Here is a 15,580-nt window from a genome sequence, read left to right as displayed (position 1 = left end):
GTGTGAATGTGTGTGTGAATGGGTAAATGTGGAAATACTGTCAAAGCGCTTTGAGTACCTTGAAGGTAGAAAAGCGCTATACAAGTATAACCCATTTATTAGTTTCTTTTCATGTTTTTTGGGAGGGGAAAGCAAGAAGCAACTACTGTACTCACAGAATCACAAAACAGCAGCAGGCCAGGGAATTACTGTCTAGGTGACCCACAAATCCAGGGGCAACTTTGTTTTAACAAGCCGGGCCGTGTTTCACCACTTTCGCAACTGTGCTTCGACCGCAAAAGAGATCCATGTGTCACAGAAGTCTTAATGGAGAGGAAATTAAATATTTCACTAAGAGGGAATAAAAGAGGGGGCGGAGCTACGATGAAGTCTGGGGGAGTTTATAGGCGACATTTCACTGCAGAAATTTGCCAAGTGGGATGAAAGTTTACAGGGACGGACATTTAAACCACCTCTGTTTTCACTACAATTTGCTGCCGTCGTTTTTTGAGTTTGCAACTATTGCCACATAAATCCTGGCCTTGCCAGTGTGGAGCAAACAGAACATGATTATCATTGTGCTGCTCTTTCAGTCTAAATTGTGGTAGAAGCTGTCACAAAAGTCAATTTACGAGTTCATACTATTAATAAGCTTGGAGCCAGAGACATGTTTTTTTCATCAGAAGTACAGACCACTGCAGAGATTATTTACTGGAGGAGGCCTTACTGTGGGTGGGTCTTACCATCGGAACACAATTAAACACACTTTAAACCTACAAGGCGCACATTTAAATCCCATGACTGCAATGGAGAAACTCCCTTTTGCTCTCAGGGCAAGTGGCCAGTGTAAAGGTCATGTATAATGCAGTCATTTTAAGACAACATTAGTTTTAACTACTTATGTCTACTTCAATGGCAGCATTGAAGTGAGGTGCTCTCATGTGTGGTTGATTAAAGCTAGGTTGGCTTCAAAAATAATATACGACCCAGTGATGAATTAATAAAGTATATGATTGCAGCAAAGTACAGTACATCATGATGCCATAACACCCATCCCAGCATAATCCAAGTTACTGTATTTTAAACCAAAGCCAATACACCAAGTGCTATTTTGGTTCTAAAGGTATTTTGTGATTGTCTCATTCCATAACTGTTGTTGCACTAAAGTGACATGATGTGTCAAGAGCTATGTGTCAATACGCACAATTTCTTTAATCTAATATAAAACTTGGTTGTTGGAAATTCCAAATCCACTTTTACATGGACACTAGATAAATTAACCCAATCATGACTTTTGTAGCTTTTAAATAAAATAAACTATCGGGGCACGCGCATGGCATGAGTTGTCTTTTTTTTAATAGTAGAAGAAACTATTCCCCTTCGCCTTTGTTGTAAACAAACGCCACATTAACCGCCCATGCTCAGTTCATTCGCCCTTTGTACTCCACACTTTTGATTTTCCTCTTCTCTGCCGCCGTGTCTGTTTACACAACGTAAATTTATGTATGCCAGCTTATCAGTGATTGTGCTATCTTCCTGTTGTTGTTGTTGTTGTTGTTTTCCTTGAACGTGTTCACATTTTCCTCCTCCAAATCAATATTCACGCCGTTGCAAGAAAGGTTTGACATCGGTCGATGTCCGATAAAGTCATCCATCAAACCAGAACCACGTTTAATGTTTTGTCTTTTAGTTTAGCAATATGAAGCCATCAAACTTTTCCAGCGGTTTTTAATGCGGTCGATGGTTCAGTGACTTCCGTCTTCTTGCAGTTTTTTTTAAAAACTAGCTTTTCGACCATCAGGGCGTTCAACAATCCCTAGTTCTCAATGTTTTTACCAATAAAGTTGTGTCTGCAACAGACCAATTCTGCTTTGCACACACCATGCTAGCTGCTGGGTGTAAACATCCGACTGTCTGAAAGGCGAAAATGCAGCACGCTGATGTAGCACATACACACAGCAAAGGTGATTTTACCCCATTCACAAAGACGGGATCCGAATAGGTGTGTACATGGAAGCCAGAATAATGATCGGCATAAACCACCCGTCTCGTTCGGAATTACATTTATTTCCAAATGGACCTTATCAAATCAGAATCTTAAGATTGACGTGTTTATATGAAGCATTTATAATTTGATCGGGCCTTTATTCTGAATATTTGTGTTCATTTAAACATATCTAATCAGTCAGACTGCACTGTTTCTACTTCCACAATGGTGCAAAAAGTGGTTTAATAAAATCTGGTGCTTTAGCAGTACTGCTTGATGTAAACTGCAGCTTTGAGGTTGTATAAAAAGGTGTCAAATTGTTGTATTTGTCATGTTGGGTCTTTGCAGTAGAGTTGCTCTCAGGCCTGCAATGAAGGGAACTGAAGAAGAGATGACATAAAAGACCTGCAGGCAGTTGGATGTGTGTGTCTTACTATTCACATATAGCCACACCGGCGAGCCCTATTAAATCTAACGAAGGCTTCTGTCCTTCACACAGGTTTAAAAATGGGCATCAAGCCCATCAAACATTGAATAAGGGGAAGAAAAACAAAATATGAAATACGCATTTGCTCAGAAAAAAAAAAAGCATGTAAGTGCAAACTGTGCTGCTAACAAGATAGAAATAAGGTAATTCCCCAAACCTTTTAGTCCAAATAGCCTTTCCTCCTGCCTTTACATGTTGGCTTGTCCACTGTACTGTAGTCATTAACATATTTGGAGTGCAGTGAGCAGAAAGCTTAATTGTCCCTAATTGCTCTGCAAAATATGTTCTCTAATGATTTGCTTCAGATCTATGACTGCCTTTTGCGCAATTTCCCGGCCGCTGGCTTCATTATCCCTGCCTCTATGGAACAAAGCGTCTTCACAAGCTGGCATTTTTTTTCCCTCCTCCATAACAGAGTCAGTGAATATTTGTGTGAGGGACGTAATGGTTCCCTCTTGCAGGGTCGCACAATAGGACCCCTTTGTGAGGGCACCCGAGTTAAAGTGATTAGAAAACCAAATCCCGGCTAAGAAAGTGTGTTAATTGACCACAGCTCGCTCATCCTAATCAGTCCATAATAAACGAGCAGTCTTGGCACTTTGTTTTGGCTTTGCTAGTGTGTTGTGTCTACTTTTGGTCTTCTTCTTGTGGCTGCTGCAGCAGCTTTTTGCTGTTACACCCCCTCCCTTCTCTAACATTAGATCGTTCTCAGTTTCAGAGACCTCTCTAATTCCAATGCTTTTACCGTCAGGATATTGAGATACAGAATATATGGACACTTATTTCCTGAATCTTTTGGAACAGAAAACTTTTGTAGAAGTTACTTTTCAGTTCAAGTGTTCATATAGGCACACTTGGATGAGTCTCATGTAAGATAAATTAAGAACCCTGATCTCAACCCCATTTTGAAGATGAACTTGAGAGGCAGCTGGTTCTCTCTCAGCTCCAACATCAGTGACCTTTGACTGCACAAATGCACATTTCTCGCAGAAAAATATTCCCACCAGAGTAGAAGCTGTAATAGTTGCAAAGGGGAAAACACTGTATAATTGTTCATTTTTACTGTGTGTGTTGGGGTTAGCTGACGTAAAACTTTAGTGTATGTAAAAAAAAAAAAAGAGATGAGCACAGGCTAAATTACAAGAGTTCTGACCTGTATCCGACGAGGGACATTTGCGGATGGTGAAGATGGAGCTGAGGTCCTCGTCGTCCTCCGGCAGGCCCTTCTGCAAGCGCTGCAGCTTCCTTAGGCTCTCGCTGCGCTGGTGCTTCATGGAGCGCACATGCTGGATAAGGTTGAGCTTGGCCTTGGTGGAGTAGTTGCACAGCACACAGTGGTAGTAGCAGGCATCACCCTCCACCGCGTTTTCGTGCTGCTGCAGGTGCTGTGGGAGGGAACGGAGAAAGAGCAAGAGAGAAATGAAGCGCGAGGCAAGGATGAGGGAAGAGAGAGAAAGCGGTTCTTGTGGATGGCACTTTCGCTCACACGGTTGGCAAATGAACAAATCAATTCCCAATCACAGCCCTGTTGTTTAACATCCACACCTCTTCCACATCAGGACAATTGTTTGGACTGCACACTCTGTCTGCAGTGAGTGTCTGTATCAGCGCTAACAGGACAGGAGAGGCCTGAGGGGGTGTGCGGGGGTGGTGTGGCGGTGGGGTGGGGGCGCACAAACCTTCAAGGCGGACAGCGATGGCATCAACCACTTCTGAGGCCGCGAGCTCCACAGCGGCGCAGACGGAAAGGAGCATTGATTCCCTTCACTCAACACAAGCCTCCCGCCTTTGAAAAGGAAACTCCAAACATCTGCCTGTTTCACGCATGGGATACTAAATATTGATCAAGGCGAGTTAAATCCCAGCTTTATCATCGAGAGAGGCACGCTGGCCCGGAGAGGCAGGAGGGTGACCGGAAAATTCCACAAAATGAGGACAACCTTAAGAGGACAGTAAATCAGCCTCTGTATTGACCTGTCAACCCCACTTCCTGCGTGGGTTAACAACGGCCCCCGTGCGAAGCCTTTAGCCCTTGGTACCAAACTATGTCCTCAGGTGACGCCCTACCGTCACAAAATCTTGTCACACCACAGCAGCAAGTCTAATTACCTCCTGCATTTCATTGATTGAGCTATGCAGGAGGTAATTAGACTTGCTGCCTGACCTAGTGTGACAAGACTTTTGTGACGGCATTAGGTCCTAGAGGACACTAGTCTCTGCTACCCAAGGGCTAAAGGCTTGCACGGGGCTGCACGTCATGACTTCCAACCCACACGCAGGAGTCGGGGGTTTGCCAGGTCAATCCAGCAGGCTCGATTTCTGTCATTTCAGGTTTTCATTTCTGTTCATTTTCCAATACTTGTCACTTGCATTTATTCAGATTTGAGAGGACTAAATATATTGCAGTTTGTGATACTTCAACACACTGTGCATTAATATGCACAGCTGCAAAAGAGCTGGATTAAAAATTATGCATATTCAAAGATAAAACTGCTCATTTTGAATAAACAATTATTGTGGCCGCAGTCTGCAGTTGTGAAAAGTGATTCAGATATTTCATTTACATATTTAGGTAAGAAAAAAGAGGCTCAGAACGATGGAATAACCTCTAAGTGTGATGCAGTGCCATTGTTCATCATCTCAAACTACAACCACATTCACAACCATAGTGTTAAAACATATTATCTTTGTAAAAGCAATTCTTCATGAAGATCCTTAGAGTGTGTATATGCAGAATATATGCTGATTATCAGAATGCCCACGATAAAGGGAAGAGGAGATGCAAATGATTTATGAAGACTAAACTACTCTGCGGCCGCTCTTTTGCATGTATATTTAGCACATTTGAAATATGCGAGCAAACTGGCACAGTTAGGCAAACATGGCTGTGAGAAAGGAGGCAAACGCGCTGCAAAGACAGACGATTGAGATAGAGAATATTCCGTCCGTGTGCGTGTCAAAATATTTGGACTGTCAGAACAAAAAAAAATAGACATATTATCTATTCAACAATGACATTTTATAATTGTATAGCTGCTGATTGACTGAACTGCACTTTTTATTATGAGAGAATACACGTCTTTTTAAAAAAAAATTTTTTTTAATGATGATTAAAAAACGCTTGCAAGATGCGACTAATGGGAGTCACCGTTGTAGCCTTCAAAGCCCTCTAAAACAACATCAAAACCCTCCATCAACGTTTTATATACATGCTGAAAAACTATATATAATGTAATAACAGACACAATCATAACGATATGTTATATGTACAATATTTACCATATTTTGTTTATTTTATGCACAGCCGCAACTAATTATTCTGCATATTTATTTCCGTTTCCATACCAGCGCACTTGCGAATTCCTGCAACAAAAATGTTCTTACTCTGGGAATCAAACACGAGTGTGTTTTATTATCATGGCAGACTTGGTAATAGACAACGAAGACGACTACTTTTGGAAACATGCGGATTCACAACTTTATCCTTTTGAAACTAAATATACAGAGGATGAACTGCTGCTTCTAGAAGCAAGCACGAAGAAGAGGCTGAAACGTTGGAGCAGACGGAAGCCGAAAGAGTGCAACATGGTCAAACTGCAAATCTGGAACTTTGAGCCAACCTATGCCAAATTAATTTATGTTTACCCAAATCAACTGGACACATCCCCAGCAAGCTGGACCCAACGGACAACTGTCCATTGAGTAAGTCACTATACTATTGATCATGATACATGCAGCACATCATCGTACACTACTGTGCATGCACTGTTGAGCTAGATGTGTACAAACAAAACATGAAATGTGGGCTAAAACTTCACAGATAGTTCATGTTTTTCAATCAGTACAAAGTGTTCTATCACAGTGTTGTGCATTACAAACTAAAACGCATTTTGTGCTGACGTAGAAGCTAGCTTATCTCTTCCCGTAGTTAGCTTTTACGGCTAATACCGTAGCACGTCGATGTGTTAGTACGCTAGAAAAAAAGTTCCTCCGTGTTCGCTCTTACAATTACTGACACTACAGCTTGGTTATTATACAGGTTGCGGAACGTAAATGAAGTTATGTTGACAATTTTTTAATGCATTTTGATAGTAATTTAGAGGTAGAATTGATTGTTCCCATTAGCTGCATTGCTAGCCACCAAGAACGAGCCAATTTCTATATGTTAGAATGCGAAAACATTTAAAAAAAACTTTTGCCTTCTTGTGTCTCATGAGGATTGTGAATGATAGGCAAATATCCAAAACAATTTCCCCTTTAAGGGGTTGGTTAAAATAAATTAAAATCTTTTGGTGACTTGTGTTTGGAGTCTTTTTTACGGTGTTCCCTTTTTCATGTAGGATATATATTATCATAACAATACATCTACTTCATGAACAAACTTCTTGCGCTATGCATTTTTTTGCAGCTTGCAAACAGAGCGAGTCTGATCCTGCATAAAAATAGGTTCGAACGTAAACAAGAAGTCAAGAAGAAACTGACCAGCATGTCCTGCAACAAACTAGCCACTTAAGCACACTCCATTCAGATGAAATGACTATAATCTGAATGAGGATAAAGGGGAAACACATATTAATAATGTTAAACCTCCCTAAGAGACTTTGCCATCCCCTACTGTTTGTTTCTTTCTGGTAATATTTTAAAATTGCTACGGGGAGTTCCAGGCTATTGTAGCCCATTCTCTTGTGTTTCATGTTTGTCTGTTGAACACCTAAAATATGTATTAACACACTGCTTCCAGGAAACACTTTTTTAAGCGTCTTTTTTTGTGAGCCCCACAGTGCATTGTAATAGACTTATTAGGTGATTGTAAAAGTGTCTCTGTCTCTGCGTGCCCTCTTTTCTCTCCTCGTTCGCAGCTATCCATGATGTCATGAATAGGTGTTGCTAGATATTATGAGGAACCCCCCTTAGGTGGAGGCCCTGCTGCTTTACCTCCAAACACAAATACTGAATTGGAAGTGAGGTAGACAGATTTGGTTATAGATAACACCAAATCCATCATGCAAACTGCTCTTAGTCCAAACAGATGTCTTAAATTAAAACAACTCTCTTCTGCAAATGACTCACAGGTCCAAAAATCTATGTAAAAGTCAAGTTGAAAAAAAATGACAGCACCTGACTAGAACTTCAAAGCTATTCTCAGGAGGTAGGGAAAAATCCTGGGAGTTTTATAGTTTCCCATAAAAAAGCCCAGGGTTTATATAGGAGCAAACCTGAGACTGCCTGCTCTAGCATCAGCTATAATTCACTATAGTCTGACTGGCCAGGACTATGGTCTTAGCAGAGTTAAAAAATGGCCTGCTCCAGTGCCTGTAGCTTCGTCTACAACATCAAACGCTTATACCTGTAAAGCAGCACTTGCACCACCTCTGCCTTGGCTGTGACCCCAGGCAGCCGGGGGGCAGCTTGGGAGTCAGGGAGGATGATCAGTGAGATGGGCCCTGCATGCTTGCTAGTCTAGGACCTGCAACTACTAAGGCAACCTAAAAAAAATGATCAAACTCCCCAAAAATGATTCTCCTTTAGAAAATGTGCAAATATAGTTTGGACACAGTAAAATGAATCCCCTGACAACAACCCACTACCCACAGCTCTCATTCACATGTGCACACTCACATAATGCACAAGACAGACAGAGCCTGTGTCTGTTTCGTATGAATCTGCAATAAGGCCCCTAGTTGATAAATCACCTCCAACTGGAGTGCAGGAATTTACCAGCTTAATGAAAAAGTCATGTTAGGCTGGAAGGAGTTGTTCTGCATGGCTCCGGGCTTTCCAATCACTCCATGGCGGCCCCAACAGAAAGGGTTCTCTGGAGCATAGTGGGTGGGGGGCAGAGGGCTGCGGACAGCCTGGTCAGTGGCACTGGTCCTTGGTATGGTAAAATTTCTTGTGTATGTTAATATAATAATTAGTAGCCTGATCCGCCCTGCCATCAATCAAATGATACGCACAATGTAAGATAAGTTTATAGTACAACTAGGTTCCTATAATAAGGAAAGTGCTACTGCTAATGCATTATGTTGAATGTATGAACATGTCAGAATTATTTGGCCAACGCGGATAGAATAATATAATAACAGTGTCTGATATTATTACAAACGAACATTCAATAATAATTAGTGAGGTTGTGATGCCGGATGACTAAAAATCAGATGCATTACCCCATCGGATCTAGAAATGTTAGAACCGCACAAATCAGAAGTAGGATAACATGTCCTGGAAGTTTGACAAAGGGTGTTTTAGAATGGCAGCCTATAGAGCTCTGAAAATAACCTTCTCAGAAAAGGTTAGGTAGTCCTAGTCATTCTATGTACTAGCTCAGCAGGTTACGCAACATAATATGTCCTCCCGAAGTACATGTCAAACTACTTCCATAACGTAAATGACCGCCATAACCACAACACCAGAGGGAGCTCCACTAACCATGTTAAACCCATATTCCGATCTAACAAAGGTCTTAACTCATTCTCCTTCTATGCCACATCAATATGGAATGCACTCCCAACAGGTGTAAAATAAAGTGCATATCTATCCTACCGCACTAAAAGAACACCTCCAGGCAACTTCAACCCTAGACTAACACCCTCCCCCCTCCACATCCCACCTCCCCGGATTGTAAATGATCAAATATATATATGTATATATATATATATATATATATATATATATATATATATATATATATATATATATATATATATATATATAAAATATACTTGTTCTTATGCTTTCTGAACTCACTATGTTCACTGCTCGCTGTACATATCCTACCAAGTCAGACCTATACTGTTTCAATGTCCATTTCTCAGATGATGCAATTGTTGATGACTGAAGTGCTGATATCAACCAAATCTAACCTCCCCGCCCCAACCCTCCCCCCGTCCACATTCCACCCCTCGGATTGTAAATAATGTAAATAATTCAATGTATATACTCTGATGATTATCTTGTGTGATGACTGTTTTATGCTGATAGTATATATTTGTACCATGAATTGATTTACGTGGACCAAGTTGAAAAACGTATTCGGGTGTTACCATTTAATGGTCAATTGTACGGAATATGTACTGTACTGTACAATGTACTAATAAAAGTTTCAATTAATCAAACTCTAAAATCAAAGGCAGGTTCGAGGGGATTAATTACTTTTACATAGTAGAATATTTTCTTGCTCTTGTGAGGTGCTCTTTAGCACTTTAGTTTAAACTGTTCAAAAGTTTAAAAAGGCTAGGATGGTTTGTCAAAGCTCTCTTACGATAGAGCACCTTCTTTCTTTCTATGGAGGTTAAGGCAATTGCTCTGCTTTTTCAGGTAAAAGAGGAAAGGTGGGGCAGTGTGGGCATCACCCCAGCCTCCCTCTCACATCTCCACGGTGCACCTTGCCCTTTGAGTGGGCATCACACGCTTGTTTCAGTTCCACCACCCACCTGGAGTACCGCATACATCTGCATTTCCATCCACTTAAATGTGCAAGTAAAAGTGCACCTTTAACACAAAACCGTGGGGTTGCTGAGCGTGTTCGACTATCACAAGAAGGAGGTGGGTATTACTGGAAGGGTGGATGGGAGACGGAGAGACGGTAATTCCAGAGAATGGCTCCCGATGGAGCTTTATAATACAGCACACGCACACAACAAACACACATAAAAGTATAGACAAAACAAGCATCAATATGTACACACACACACACACACATACAGACTTGTGCGTGTGCACAAAACCACATGCCATTAAGTTCATAGTCTAATTTCTACCATTAAATTTGGCAGTGCTGTTAATACAAAATTAATGCATTAAAACAGATGACTATCTCTGTGCTAAATAGCAATCAATTGGAAGGGAGCTGCCAAATGTCCTCTGTTAGAGAGCCAGAGAGGCTCTGCTTTGCTATTGCTGTGCAATTGTCCTTTACCCTTTTTCTAAAGGTGGCTGAATACAACTGACAGATGCACTAAAACACTCACATATCTTTATTCTAATTCAGCCAAGTGGCAGTCACACTTTACACATCGAGAAATGTTTTCCCGCTGAAAGGATCAAATCTGCCTGTTGGGCTTTTTAAAAAATGTTGTGGTAAGTCTGACTCTAGGAATAGAAATGTCTTTGAGGTTTATGTAGTTTCTTGGTGCATCTAAAAGTACTTCAGAAAAAATGTTGGCACACCTGATGCCACATTGCCCAATGTCCTAAATCAGGATTATAATGAATATGAGTTATGTTGAAATAATTAAAAACAACATTATGGGTGAAACATATGACACGCAGCTATCGCATTGGTACTCAATGTGACTCATTTCCCACAAGTCCACACTTCGGGATTCCCCTGGAATGAAGGCAGGTTATTTAGCGAAGCAAAGCAGAGCTTGGCCCGGGATTCCAGGTCTGCCAGCAGCACGAACAACAACTCAAAACCGCAGAGGCCCCACTGGGTGCCAAGTGTGGTGGCTGCTTTGAATTAGTCTCAGCAAGCTGCAACATGCCTCAAAGATAGCTTATGGCGGTAAAGAGAGTGTGTATTCCAGGGCTGAAGTGGCTGCATAAAGCCTCATGTATCTCATTTGACACTCTTGTCTTTTCTCTTCCTTTTACTCCCTCGAACACTTGTCATCCCTCCACCCTATCATGGTCATATTTCATAAAAGCGCTTCCTCTTCTTGCGTGTGCATGTTCCATCACGGCCAGTGAATTAAAACAAGCCCCAAATTAATCTTTGGGAATTGGGAGGGAACTAAAATGAACCTCGAGGCAGTGAAGTAAAGATGAATGTTTGTGTATGTTCACAGAAAGGATGCGTTGAAACAAATTATTGGAGGGCAGGAAGGGTTTTGAAGCTACTTGTGCACCCACACACACCACTTTTACTTACTTCAATGTTAAATAAAGCAATATTTATTGAATTCTGTTTGAATGAGTAAGATGCTAGAAATTAAACAATGGGAACATAATTGCAGAAGGAAGGAAATCAATACAGGCAGTCATTTGGGTCATGCTGATTGTTTACATTGGTGAGTCTGTGTGTTTACATTAATGTAGTGGGTGCATATGTAAGGTAAATTAAGAGGAGTGTGTATGTGCTGTGACGAGGAGCTAAGTAATACATCCATCCAAACGCACACACAAAACACCAGTTGGGTAATCCCTCCTTCAATAATGACCCTGGATTCAAAACAATGGCTCTCAATCAGGCCCGGCCCTAACCAATCTGGCGCCCTAGGCAAGATTTTAGGTGGCGCCCCCCCACATCGGCAGTGAAGTGTATATACTCACAAGAAACCGAATAGCTTTGTCTTTGACCTTTTTTTTTACTTAAAGAAAGCAAATTAACAATCAGAATAGTTAACAAGGTAAAAAAAAATATGGATAAATAAATGAATACAAAAAATAAAAAATGAATATATGAAATACAATATTTTTTACATACATAAACACAAAATAAAACGTGTCAACAAGTTGCATAAAATACATTAAAAATACAATATAAATAAGGCACTGCACAAAACAAGATATCAAACCAGTATGACTTTAACAACTATATTACAAAAAAAGGGGATCCTACAGAGTTCTCTATTTGTGCTTTTTAATATTGCATTAACTAGAATGACTTACAAATGACTGTACACCAGGGAGTACTGTAATTACCTAACGTTACATTATTATTTTCCATAACAATTTAGCCCCCTCCACAATATTAACCCGACGTTAAAACAGAACTAGCTATTTATTGATTAGCAATTGCCGAATCATGTAACATTAGCTTAATGCTAAAAAGACAGGTTACTATCACATTCTGTAACAGACAAATAATTTCATGTAGGCTAACGTTACGTACCTGCTACCTCTGTCTTTTTCTCGTTTCCCCCCTTCTTTTCTCCCCTGGGCACCTGACAGTTTTGGCCGTTTTGACATCTTGTGTTGATTTTTTTTATGTGGTGACGTCCAAAAAGAGTCATGATACGGGAAGGGAGGGGGCGCACCGTGCCGGGGGATGGGGGGCGTAATGTTGTAACAAATAATATTTCTATTAAATAGGCTTTACTTTGCATTTTAATTAACGTGGGATTATTTTATGTATTTAGAAATAATAGTACCAACTTTTTTTTTTTTTTTTTTTTTCCTCCAACATTTGTGGCACTGGCGTGGCGCCCTTAGCATTTGCCTATACGGCCTATGCCACGGGCCGGCCCTGCTCTCAATCACATGATCAATGTGTCCACATAATTCATGTGCAAGTCAGTGTCTCTGAGAGGCCATGAGGAGGATAAACATGCACGCCGTGTTGAGATCAATGCCCCTGTGTGGTGATAACGAGCCTGAGCCTATGCCCACAGGAGTCCCTCACCGCCATCCAGGGTCTCGCTCATTAGGAACATTTGGATAAGCATGGCCATACATACATAATGTGCACTTGTAATCGGATCCATACATAAGCATTTCTCCACTTCTTAATGAGCTAGGCTTTGCTTTTATAACACGCCACAACATACAGGAAATGATGTCAATCCTCGAATAAAGTGAAAAGAGAAAGCAAATTATCAGCAAGCTGTTGCCCTTCTCTCGAGGTAGCTAATTACAAGCTTAACCTCCCGATGCTTTATGAAATCCACGCTGGGAAGAGCCTGGCAAAATTGCAGTACAATGAGTCTGCCTGCAGGGGGCAAGAGCAAGGTGGAGACAGCGGGGGCACCCAAACAATGATTGTAGACAACAGGACCGTTGGCAAGGTACCATCTGGAAGGTGAACGGGACAAATCAGGACATGCCCAACTCATTTGCAGCAATTCTGAAACAACTTCCTTTCAGAATAGTGGCAGATATAATTACTGTTCCAAAATATAGACACTGGGAGGGGTTTCTTAAAAACAAAATACACTGCAGGTTTTGTGGGAATGTGAACAATAAACTCCACTGCCAGCACCCCCCGCCACCCCGAAAGGGACAAGAGGTAGAAAATGGATGGATGGATGGAAAACGTACTAACACTTTAACTAGTCCAATATCTTTACAACAAGATGATTGCACATAGTTGCTAGTGATAGTATTACTGTACACTTAACACCACTCCCTTTCTTCTGGCTATGAAGTTGGGCCAGCAGACATAATTTCAACACGAATAACATTTAGTGCCGCTAGCAAGTGTGGCACTTCCTGTTTTGGAGAATGTTTGTAATGATAATGACCTGGATTGTGCTCGCCTGTAGGCACAATAAGCTAGGACTTTAAACATAGTGGTTACCGGTAAGAACATCTTTGAATTTACTCGGGATATAACGGTATTGTTTCAAAATCATCACAATAATGCCGTGACGTTTGACGGCATGACAAGAAAACTTAGTGAGTGTGTTTTTTTTCTGGCACTTTTGCATTGGCCAGTCTAAAAACAAACAACATCTACATGGGAGACGGCGTGGCGCGGTTGGGAGAGTGGCTGTGCCAGCAACCCAGCTTCTACCAACCTAGTCACGTCCAAGACACTTCACCCTTGCTCCTGATGGGTCGTGGTTAGTGCCTTGCATAGTGGCTCCCGCCATCAGTGTGTGAATGTGGAAATAGTGTCAACGCACTTTGAGTACCTTGAAGGTAGAAAAGCGCTATACAAGTATAACCCGTTTACCATTTATCTCCCATAATCTTCTGTGCAGCACAGGAACGGAAGGCATGGAACGCAGTACAGATAAAAGGAGATGGTGATTGGACTAGATCATTGTTTGTTATGGACATTTCCCTTAACATTTAATCAAAGTCATTCCATAACATTTTGAGTTATGTTGCTAACAGACAAACAAACCCGGGAGAGGTTTGGTGGAGGTCTGCGTACTAAAGTGCTACCTTCGTCTCGAGCGTTTTCCAAGGCGACACAGACCGGGTCACGGTGCACTGCCTCGGAGGAAAAGTGTGCACGGACTCTGCACACCCGCGCAAAATATGAGAAGCTACTTGATAAACCATCACCCGTAAAAGACATTTGAAGCCAGCGAAGCTAAATATCGAATTTTAAGGTATTTAACGTATTAAAAGTTACATTTTCAAATATTTGCTTGAAACGGTGGATGATTCCGCCTAATTCTTTGCACTTAAACTAGTAATAAATATTACTATAACATTTGAGCATTATGTTTTGTAGGGATGTCCGATAATGGCTTTTTGCCGATATCCGATATTCCAATATTGTCCAACTCTTAATTACCGATACCAATATCAACCGATACCGCTATATATACAGAAAGATCCCGAGCGCAGGATCGAACCCAGGACCCAGGATCTTCGTATTGTGAGGCAGACGCACTAACCCCTCTTCCACCGTGCTGCCCATATTGTTATATATTAATATATAATGTAGGAACAAGAATATAAATAACAAAAAGAAACAACCCTTTTGTGTGAATGAGTGTAAATGGGGGAGGGAGGTTTTTTGGTTTACTGTACTAATTGTAAGTGTATCTTGTGTTTTTTATGTTGATTTAATTAAAAAAAAAAAACGATACCGATAATTAAAAAAACGATACCGATAATTTCCAATATTACATTTTAAAGCAATTATCGGCCGATAATATCGGCAGGCCGATATTATCGGACATCTCTAATGTTTTGTCTTCAATTACAGTAAGTGTGTTTATCCTAAACATTTCTGACACTTAATTTTATACACTATGGAATGTTAACGAAGTCTTGTTTTTTGGGGGGGACATATGCCACAATAATATCGTACTGTAGCCTTAATACCGTGATAATATCGTACCGTGAGATTTTGATATCGTTACATCCCTAGAATTTAATATCTGTGATTTGACAAAAACAAGAAAGTTTGATCATATTACGCCTATACTGGCTCACCTGCACTGGCTTCCTGTGCACTTAAGATGCGACTTTAAGGTTTTACTACTTACGTATAAAATACTACACGGTTTAGCTCCAGCCTATCTCGCCGATTGTATTGTACCATATGTCCCGACAAGAAATCTGCGTTCAAAGAACTCCGGCTTATTAGTGATTCCCAGAGCCAAAAAAAAGTCTGCGGGCTATAGAGCGTTTTCTATTCGGGCTCCAGTACTCTGGAATGCCCTCCCGGTAACAGTTAGAGATGCTACCTCAGTAGAAGCATTTAAGTCCCATCTTAAAACTCA

The 15,580-nt window shown here is 40.9% G+C and overlaps 1 protein-coding gene across 5 annotated transcripts in view; it reads right to left on the bottom strand.

Annotated features, from left to right (window-relative positions):
* Positions 1 to 15,580, bottom strand: part of zfhx3b (zinc finger homeobox 3b) — a 450,580-nt gene that overhangs the window by 106,807 nt on the left and 328,193 nt on the right. For all 5 annotated transcript variants that reach the window (XM_062028101.1, XM_062028110.1, XM_062028091.1 and 2 more), the window contains one exon: positions 3,607 to 3,838. In XM_062028101.1, coding sequence (XP_061884085.1) covers positions 3,607 to 3,838 — 232 coding nt within the window. The remainder of the gene's footprint in view (positions 1 to 3,606; positions 3,839 to 15,580) is intronic.

This window comes from Entelurus aequoreus, linkage group LG02 (assembly GCF_033978785.1).
Source record: "Entelurus aequoreus isolate RoL-2023_Sb linkage group LG02, RoL_Eaeq_v1.1, whole genome shotgun sequence".
Lineage (NCBI taxonomy): Eukaryota > Metazoa > Chordata > Actinopteri > Syngnathiformes > Syngnathidae > Entelurus > Entelurus aequoreus.
The sequence above is the reverse complement of the archived record's forward strand: the minus strand, read 5'-3'. Positions and strand labels throughout refer to the sequence as shown.